The sequence below is a fragment of the Papaver somniferum genome, chromosome 7 (assembly GCF_003573695.1).
Source record: "Papaver somniferum cultivar HN1 chromosome 7, ASM357369v1, whole genome shotgun sequence".
NCBI classification, from domain to species: domain Eukaryota; kingdom Viridiplantae; phylum Streptophyta; class Magnoliopsida; order Ranunculales; family Papaveraceae; genus Papaver; species Papaver somniferum.
Window position 1 is genome coordinate 63,704,259 of NC_039364.1, and position 10,634 is coordinate 63,714,892.

At 36.6% G+C, this 10,634-nt stretch overlaps 1 protein-coding gene across 1 annotated transcript; it reads left to right on the top strand.

Moving 5' to 3' along the window:
• Window positions 1-7,885: 7,885 nt before the first annotated feature.
• On the top strand, window positions 7,886-10,346 carry LOC113297466. Its single transcript, XM_026545947.1, has 4 exons — window positions 7,886-8,394; window positions 8,846-9,024; window positions 9,561-9,915; window positions 10,138-10,346. The coding sequence occupies exons 1-4, from the start codon at window positions 7,942-7,944 to the stop codon at window positions 10,225-10,227; spliced, it is 1,077 nt and encodes a 358-aa protein (XP_026401732.1). The 5' UTR covers window positions 7,886-7,941; the 3' UTR covers window positions 10,228-10,346.
• The last annotated feature ends 288 nt before the right edge of the window (window positions 10,347-10,634 follow it).

Genomic DNA, 10,634 nt, shown 5'->3' on the forward strand with positions numbered 1-10,634 from the left:
TTTTCTCTTTCTTGTGTGTCGTCATGTTTCCTTACGGAAATAACATGTACGGAGCACAAGATTACACATACAAAAGTGGTAATCAATATGGTTTTCAATCTCATTTATATGATAACTACCAACCATCCTATGGGTATAATCAAAACCAATCTTTTGGCCATGATCAATATCCCAGGAACCTTATGGATATTCTCATACATGTCAACAACCTTATGACGGGCATGTAAGTGAACAATCACAAGGATGGAAGGATAGTTATGCTTCTGATCAATCGTTTTCTAGTAATGTGCAGACAAGATGGAGTTATGATACTGAATCAACACCCACTCCTCTTTATCGTGTTTTTCCTTCACTCTTTCCAAAAAAAAGATACGGATTAGGCGTGTTAACATTAGAAAACTATATAGGCGATACAATCACCTGAAAGAAACTGGAGCATCCGAAGAGACTCTTCAAGAAATTGAAAGAGCCATACGAACCGAACTTCAACGACGTTGGGATATGGAAGATGATGAGATTGACGAAGATTCTGATGAAGATGAGAAACCTTTTGAAAGTCCTTTCAACAATGATACGATTATTCCAACTCCGGATCATAATAAAGATCATTCGCCTATTCAAAAGGAGGAGATTGGGTATGACATATCTATTGTTATAAATGGTGTAACGTACTCAAACGAAGAAATTAGGAGTTGCATCAATGAACTGGACGTTGTAGGAGAGGATTCCGATTCCGATGACGAGGTTGCTCAAGAGATGAAGATTGAGAATGAAACCAAATTGATTAAAGTCGTGGAAGACCCAATTGAGCTAGTTAATAATAATTCAATAGAGGACCACGATATACTTGAGGTAAATAATTCACTGGAGATAACTAATGAGGATACGTAACAAGGTTTGTCTAATCCTTTGCATAATTCTATACCTATTGATCCTTTTCCTCTAATCGAAGTAGCTTCTCAAAGAGTTGTTAACCCAACTTTTAAGAAAATACCTCACTTAGGATTGGAGTTGTGTGCTTGTAAAGTTTTAACGGATTATTTTCTTCTAAGTATCCACCACTTGATGTGTTTGGTTCAAGTATTGTGCAGGTTCACCAAGCTGAGGAACCTTTTGAAGTTCCCGAATTTTATGTTCTCTATCCACTTCCGAGTGTAGAAAGGACTAAGTGTGGGGGAAACTTCAATAAAGTGATAGATTCAATATTTATATTTTGTGCTAATGTTATTTTGAAGTTATTGATGGAATTGCAGATTGTTATTTGTAAGGATTACCAAATTTTCAGATTATTGGGTGTACGGACGATAACAATAATGTCGGGCTTTGACGACGTTAAACCAAGCGCTAAATGGGAGGCAACCCATCGGTTTTGTATCTTTATCCATTTTGTTTTTAATTTTCTTAGTTTTTCATATCATATCTTGCATTCCCATCTTAGATTTTACAAAGTACAATATCTATAATGAAAGTTTTGACGAATTCTCGCCAGAAAATTCTGACTGCGCACTTGTTACGAAAATAGCTCTCGAGATTTCATACGAAGTCCGATTTGAATGGTTGACACCAAATTTTAAAAAGGACAGACATACCTTTCTTTTCAAAAAAGAAAATATGAATTAGGAGTCTGTTTAGTTTGAGAGATAGGCCTGGACATTTGAGTTTTGGTATTTTTTCAGAACTTTTTCAGACTGCATGTCAGTCAGTCCGGAGGCCATAAAAGTACGACCGTTTATCGAAACACTGTGAAATTTTTAAACATTATAGAAAAGACGTAGGCTAACAACTTTCATTTAGAATGTTTTTCCTAGTTCCCTACCCATTTGTACAGTTTTCGAGTTTTTCACGGATGTTATGTCAGAAATCAGAATTTTCGGTTTTGAACATTGAGGACAATGTTGAGTTTAAGTGTGGGGGAGCATTTAGTATCTACTATTTGCATATACACATAATAATAATACTCTTTGATTTCTTTCATTCTTGAGACTTCGTCTTTTGGAGTTAATTATGAGCTATTTAGGATGACACTCGAAACCTTTTAAGGTTGAAACAGTTCTAACGGCTATAGATTAAGTTCCACTTTATCATTCTACAATCCTTAAATATACACGTTCATAATTGAATTCAAAACTAAGCTATGGTAGTCTTTTGAAAGAGTCATCCTCGCAATTAATCATTATTCAATCACTTTCTTTTTGCTTTTCCAGTTATATGTTTCTCTAAAGTGATTTGGTGGGATCCAAATACTGCCGTGGATGTTGTAGCACGGTAATCATTGGTTGAGTTTATATAAAATCCCCATAAGACAATTGTCTTACACTCGTAAAGAGTAAAGAGTGAGCCGAAAAAAAAATTATATATAAATAAGGCTCCTCTTCTTTTATCGACATTACTAATAAATGATAGGTCCGGAATTTCGGACTAATCATAGTCGATGAAAAAAAAATCATATCATCATTATATAGCAAGTCAAAGAGACTATTGATGAGGTTCTTGACACTTTGATAGCAGTATGTGTGAAATGTTGTCCCTGTCTTCGTCGCCTAAGCAAGCATGGAGTGCAGGATCTAAGGCAACTATCATGTACTTACTGAAGGGAAACATGCGCTTAGAGTATATAATCATGTGGTCAAGTTAAATGGGTGTTTCTATCAACTATTGTGCTATAAATAAGAATCGTTTGACGACATTCATACAAGTATTGTGGGTAACATCTTTCACTTAAGTCAACATTTGCACGCTTCACTTTTCTATTTCCATTTTCTTATCTATCCATGTGATTTCAGTATACGAGTGTTGTGACAAACGTTGAAACAAGTACGATGACTATCTTAGTAGAGTTTTGCAATCAGGTTGAATGTCACACATAAGTAATTGCTAATATATGATGATTGGAATGTATGTGGGATGTTTGCAGCTAAAGAACATATGCAAGCTAATTATTTGGCTTTCTACTTTGTGTCTATCCTTAGTGGTTCTTCCAAGGCGAGAGATTGGAGTAGGTTTTGTGGGTATACCTCTTGTAAACCCTCACGAGACTATAACTCGTCCACTAGGGACACTAGGGGTTTAAAGGTCTTTTATTCATGCTAAGAGTAACCGTATCCTCGCGACATGGAGTTGTTGTATTTATGATTAGTTTTATTTAGTTTGCTCGAGGACTAGCAAAACCTAAGTGTGGGGGAATTTGATAAGTGCATAATTCATATGATTTTAGTGTTCATTCCATACTTGTTTTAGCTATTATTCTTGCATGTATTCTTATTATTACCATTGCTTTCTCTTATTTGTCTCTATTAGGTGAATCATCCAAAAAGGAGCTACAAAGTGCTGAAAAGAGATAAGAAGAGAAGTATCCCAAGTATCCAAGCGCCCAATTCCAAGAGAAGTGGAAGAAGTGCGACGAAAAGGAGCAAAACGTTCATAATCAAGACACAGGCCAAAGACCGATCTTAACTCACTCAAATTAAGTATTTCTCATCATCATCTTGAATATAATTGAAATATAAAAAGAATGCAAAAAGAATTAGGACATTCCGAGTTCGGATGAAAAAGTTGTGGCCAAAACAGTTTTCATTGAATACCGAAGACAGTGAAGTCCGCAAACTGGGTTTGCGAACCGAGTTCGCAGACTTATTTCCGAAAATATCTGATGGAATTTGAAGTTTCCGAACTGGGTACGCGAACTTATCAAATGGGAAACGTGTATTCACACCTTGGAAGGCCTACGGTCACGTTTGAAGTCGTTAGGTCATATTTTCTGGTCGGGTTCCTAAACCTAACTAAATACTTGGAGACCAAGCAATGTAAACCTATAAAAAGATATTAGGTTATGTAAAAATATCATTGAATCTCATATCACAAGTTTTACATCAAAAACCTAGGGTTTACCCCTTTAGGGGGAAACCACCATTCTTCATCTTCTTTGTAATATGAGTAGCTAAATCCTTTGTTGATTAAGGATGAATTCAATGTTCTAAGCAAGAAGCTTTATTAATACAAATCTATTGGGAGTTTTTATCATCATCGTTTGTCTTTACCATATCTAGGGTTTATGAGTGATTCTTATATTGATTTGGGAGGCCTACTAGATCAGTATATTGATTATTGTATTGCTAGTGGAAGTTATGAGAAAAGTAATTGTCGATTAACTCTCTACACAAGTAGAAATCGCGAGACCTTACAGAGGGATTATGTGTAGCAATCGTGTGTGAAGATAACACCAGCAAGTAAACCTTGAGCTAAGATTTTAACTACTGGGATCAACCTAATTCACAAAGCTTAAAGCGTTCGATTGGATTACACTTTGAGTGAGCTACTACTTGGTGGTTCAGTTGAATAGAATCTGATATTGGAGAGCTTTTGTATCTGTGGTAAAAGGATTTTTGGGGATAACACTGAGCTAGTTGTTATTATACGGTTGGTGATGAATGGTTCTTATGAACGATAGATAAGTATATTAATCCAGTTATCGCTTGGTAACGGCGAAGGATTCCTTGATCATCTTTCTTTTATTATTATATTTTTATTAATCTTAAAACCAAAATCCCCCTTTGTTATTTACTTTGTTTTGCTAATACAAATAACCTATCAATTACACAGCTCTATGTGGGAACGATCTCTTACTACCGTTATATTACCAGTTAATTAGTGGGAAATATATTTAATAATTTGTTGAGCCTACGACAGCCCATACAGTATATTCGTGGGAGACGGATTTATCTATTACTGTAGACTTTTCTGTGTGATACAGATTTGTTTATTAAAGTCTTTGACTTTGGGTCGTAGCAACTCTTAGTTGTGGGTGAGATCAGCTAAGGGAATCAAGTACGTAGTATCCTGCTGGGATCAGAGACGTAGGAGCATAACTGTACCTTGGATCAGTGTGAGATTGATTGGGGTTCAACTACAGTCCAGACCGAAGTTAATTTGGAGTAGGCTAGTGTATGTAGCGGCTTAATACAGTGTGTGTTCAATCTGGACTAGGTCGCAGGGTTTTTCTGCATTTACGGTTTCCTCGTTAACAAAATTCTGGTGTTTGTGTTATTTCTTTTCCGCATTATATTTTGTTATGTAATTGAAATATCACAGGTTGTGCGTTGTTCAATCAATTAGAATATCCGACCTTTTGGTTGTTGATTTAAATTGATTGACACTTGGATATTGGTCTTTGGTACCATCCAAGTTATCTCTCTAGTATTTGATAAAGACTCGCAGATTTCTATTTGCTTGAGTATATATCAAATCGAGAGATTGAGATATAAACTCTTTGATATACTTTTTATCTAGATTGAGTCTGACTGTATAGTTGATTCTCTAGAAAGTATATTGGAGTTTGTCCATACACATTGCTAAGTGAAATATTGGGTGTGGTTGTTGTACCCCCGCTTTTTCAGAACTCAACACTAATTTTTGAAATGCTTCATGAACATATTGCTAGGAAGATAAAAAATACTAGAATAGCCAGAGACAAACCAGATACTCTTAGATGGCTTCTTACAAAATCTGGTGTTTTTACTGTGAAGTCCACGTATAACAAACTTACTGAAAGAACTGTGAATCATTACAACTTGGAACAGCCAGATTCCTTTTGGAACAATTTATGGAATCTAAATGTGTCTCAAAGAATTAAAATTTTTGCTTGGAAGTGTTTACATAATGCTATTTCTACAAATCTGAAACTATCTAAATTTATGGAAGATATTCATCCTAATTGCTCTTATGGTTGTAATGTAGTAGAATCCATAGAACATTTATTGCTTTTTTGTCCATTTGCCAAGTCTGTCTGGGCTACAAAGCCATTTCCTATAGAGCTTCACTTTGACAGATCCATAACATTCTTGGATATCTGTAAGGAGTGGATAGGGAAAAAAGACCCTACTATACCCATAGAAATAATCTTGACAAAAGCCTGGTTCATATAAAAGGAAAGATGTAACAGAGTCTTTGAAAAAAAACAGCAAACTAGTGCTCAATTAGGTTTAGAAATACAAAGATTTTTAGATTTCTGGTAGAAGGATAACATCTCAATTAGACAAATATCAACAGACAAAATATGAGATACATAAATGGTCTCCTCCTACGAGAACACAGCTGAAACTCAATATAGATGCTGCTTGGATTTCTGTGAATATGCCTGCAAGTTTCTCTTTAATTCTTAGGAATGATGCAGGAGACTTTAAACAAGGAAGAGCAGGACCATTCCCCGCTACTACCTCTGAAGAAGCGGAAGCCTTAGGACTGTTGCAGGGAGCTAAATGAGCAGTAGAAAGAGGATTGTCCAACTTTACTATGGAAGGTGATTGTAAGAATCTTTTTGATTATCTGAATGGGAAAGCGTCTCAAATTTCCTGGCAGAACCGAACTATAATGGATGAAGTAAAAAGAGAGCTTAATCTCTGTCATTTTTTTGGGTTTTTATTATGTGCCAAGAACAACAAACAATGTAGCTGATTTATTAGTAAAGGAAGTCAAATCTTTCAGAAATATCCTTAATTGGAGGAATGAACCTCCATCTTGTATAAAATTTGCTTTAGAAGTAGATAAATCAAATGTTAGGGTTGAATCTAATAGCCTAACATTCAATGGCTCTACTCATCTTGATGTAAGGGTTACTAACTCCCTAAGTTAGTCTTTTGAATGCACTTAACTTACCAAAAAAAAATAAAGATTAGAATTTAGATTTTTTTTTAATGCTTTTTTCTTTCTTTTTTTTGGAGCTCGATTTCATACCTTCATTCTTTCCGTTTTTCGTTTCCTTTGATTAATAAAGCTACCTCTAAGGGGAAAAAAGGTTGTAGGGTGTAAGAGCAACCACAGTGGGCGAGTAAACCTATATATTTGGTAAAAAAACGAGACACAGCGGGACAGACTATCGACTAAAAACCGGAATAAAACCAAATCCCAGACTATATTTGGTCTGGGACCAAGACTAAAACTAAATATAATCGAGTGATGGTATAATGTTCGTTTGTCATTGGGTGATTATATAAACTACGCTTGACATGAAGCGCATGTATAGTCTTCGCCCCATGAAGAGGCGTGCATATAAACTACACCCCAATGAAACATTGCTGAAATGTATGCCCGATTGGGCGTTTGCTGAAGTTTACACCTGGCATCAGGCGTTGATATACACGCCGCCCCATTGAGACTGTTGTAAACTCCAACCTAGTCGGTGTTGGTTACATGGCATCACCTGTCACCAATTGTTTGGAATCGCACATCTAACATTAATAATCGAGCATACAACGCATCCCATATTTGATTGTGAAGTTTATCCTTAAAATAAAAAAAAAGATGTTTCATTGTCAAGTAACTAAATTGCGTGCATGTATATTATCCATCATTCACAACACTACAGGTAAAGAAGGTCAGCCTGATTGGCTGCATAAAGATATCGATTTCTAGAAGTTTGTCTATTTCTACTACCCCACAAGGCGAACACTATATCTCCGTCTCGTTATGGGGCGTATGTTATACGTTCTCCCCAAAACCGGCCCATGTAAAGTCTCCGCCCGTTGTCGGGTGTGCATAATACCTCCGCTCCATTCAGGCGTGCAGTATACCACCGTCCCTCATCAAACGAACATTATATCTATGCTCCATCAAATTTAGTCTTGTACCGGAGTGTCATAACACGGACTAAATTCAAACTTTGGTCTTTCTTTTTCTCTTTGGTCTTTGGTTATACCCCCACCATTGCAGTTGCTCTAAGTACCCTGATCAGTCAGGATGGTTTCTCCCCATTTCCACTCATAATAAACAAGTCCCTCAAGGAATGCTTTGCCAAGCTGGATTTCATTAGGGTCTACCCCGTAACCTGCGGATAGTTGCCGATATAAAGTGTAACAACAAAAGAAGATGAGGTTGAGTTTGAACACTGAAGCAAAGGGGAAGAGGAGGGAGTGTAAGTTTTCTTCTCCTGGTAGACTTTCTTCAAATATGGAGTTATCCATGGGGATTGGCCACCTATCACTCTCCCACTCCTCTTCTACCTCATCTTCTCTCTCTAGATTATACCCAATTCCTTGCTTATCAGTTTTAAACAGGAAAAAGAAAATAAATTTGAAGGTATCATCTGCAATTCTCCAGGAGGAGGAGGAGGAGTCTGGTGGTGATGGTGAATTCTTGACTGGTAGAGAGAGGAGACAGTTGAGAAATGAAAGAAGAGCATCAACAACAAACAACTGGAGAGAAGAAGTGGAGGATAAGCTACTCGGGACTAAGTTTTCGAGGAAGAGATTTGCTACTTGGACTGAAGAGCTTAACCTTGATAATCTTGCTTTACTTGGTCCTCAATGGTGGGTTGTTCGTGTTTCTCGTGTTTCTGGTCAAGAAACTGCTGATGTTATTGGTCGAACTCTCAATAGAAAATTTCCCAATATTGATTTTAAGGTACTCACTGAAATGTATATTATCAATTTTCCTTGTTTATTTTAACCATATCACCTTGTTTTGTCTGGTGAACCTTAAATAAGTTGGAGTAATTTCTAATTGGCATGCAATCTGTGCTGTTTTGGGATCATTGTCTTCATTTGGGATGTATGCACTGAGTTTTATCTGCTTAAACCTTGGATATGAGACGATGATAAGCATTATGTGCATGAACTGGCCTTCATAATGCGCTGTTTTTCCTGTCATTGCTCATTCATGTCCTGTTTAGCGATAGTCCATTTTTATCAATTAGGATTAAAGAAGCTGTAGCATGAAATTGCAAGAACACAGATGTGGTCAGTTGGACTTTGGCAGCCATGACTTGCTATGGTTTATATTTGTTATCAATTATGTATTGGCAGACAGGACTCACGATGAATCAGTTGTACTATGCTAATTTGTTTATTTTCAGATCTATGCTCCTGCTGTACGGGTGAAGCGGAAGTTAAAGAATGGTTCTATTACAGTTAAACCAAAGCCCCTATTTCCTGGATGTGTCTTTTTATGGTGTGTGTTGAATAAGGAGATACATGACTTCATCAGAGATACACCTGGGGTTGGTGGCTTTATCGGCTCTACAGTTGGAAATACGTAAGAAACCGTGTTGTTTTTATTTATTTTAATTTTGATTGTTACATCTGTGATAAGCATGTTCTGCTGGTTTGGTCATTGAACTGCAAGTTCTATTTGACTTCTTGTTGTGTAGCTTCTCAGTAGAGTGAACTCTGTCAGGGAAAAAGGAATAGGATTAACATCCTTTCTGTGGTTTACTTGATCATGGTTCAAATCCTAGGGAGCTTCATATTGCACCATTGAACACATATAATGATGTCGCAGTCTTACTATCTTATCAAATAAACCGAAACATTAGCTGGCCAGGTTAGGTTTTTCAACATCACAATAACATTTTGTCGCGATTAGTTTGTGACCTGAAAATGAGTACTGAGTAAACTTGGATTGTCATAGTAAATGACTTTAGTAAAATCATAATGTGATTTATGATGATTTTAACTGGCCATATATCGAAATCCTACATTTGAGCAGTTCATCAAATTCCTAATGCTTCTGAAAATTCACATGAGGCTATATGTTGTTACAATTATAACTATTATTTACATTCTTTCTAGGAAAAAGCAGATCAATAGGCCCAAGCCTGTGTCTTCTAACGATATGGAAGCAATCTTTCGGCGAGCAAAAGAAGAACAAGTACAAACTGACCAAGCATTCGAGGAAGAACAGAAGGTACAGGCACTTGCTAACGAGGGAGAACCAAATCCAAAACCCAAAGTTGTTAAAAAATCTGTGACGGCGGATGCTAAAAGGAAAAACAGAACAAAGAAGGGTGCAAAGCCTGCTGTGGAAAACACATCACTGCAACAGGATCATAAGTTGCTTGTCCCGGGTTCAAGTGTTCGAATAGTGTCTGGGCCTTTTATGGAGTTTACAGGCAACCTTAAGAAGCTGGATCGAAAGACTGGAAAGGTATACTTGTTACGATTTTCTATGAGTTTTCTAAAATGATTAAACATAGATAATGGATAACCTTCGCTGATGAGTTTTCTAAAATGACTATACACGCAAACACTGAAAGCTAAAGGTGCAAAAAATTATATTTTTCTTTTGAAAAGTATAATCAAAGTTATCTATAACATGGAGAAGCATATGAGCAGAAGTCATTTGAGAAAGATTCATGTCTTATTGCAGGCCATTGTGGGATTTATGCTATTTGGAAAGGAAAGCTTAGTGGATGTTGATGCAAATCAAATTGCCGTTGAGGGCCTTGAGGCATCATAACGACAGGTTTCACATTTTGTAAAATTAGAAGTTTTTTTTGGTGAAAACTAGTTCTTTATATTGATGTAAAAATTTGTGGTTATTCGCCTTCAAGGTTCAAGCATCCTCATTTGCTGCTAGCTTTAGTACTTTTTACATTTTTTATCCAGCCAGGGTGAAAGAAATTATTTCAGGGACCCCTGGTTTTCATGAGTAGACTGGTAGAAGAAGTTTTTATCCAGCCAGGGTGAAAGAAATTATTTCAGGGACCTCTGGTTTTCATGAGTAGACTGGTAGAAGAAGGAAGGCGAAAGAGTTCATAGTTGTAATTTCATGAGTAGACTGGTAGAAGAAGGAAGGCGAAAGAGCTCATAGATGTAGTTTCATGCATAGACTAGTAGAAGAAGGAAGGCAGAAAGAGTTCATGG

Coding starts and splice junctions, on each gene's coding strand:
- LOC113297466 (XM_026545947.1), top strand. CDS start 7,942: ATGGAGTTATCCATGGGGATTGGCCACCTATCACTCTCCCACTCCTCT. Junction 9,025..9,560: donor GGCTCTACAGTTGGAAATAC/GTAAGAAACCGT, acceptor CATTCTTTCTAG/GAAAAAGCAGATCAATAGGC. Junction 9,916..10,137: donor TGGATCGAAAGACTGGAAAG/GTATACTTGTTA, acceptor GTCTTATTGCAG/GCCATTGTGGGATTTATGCT.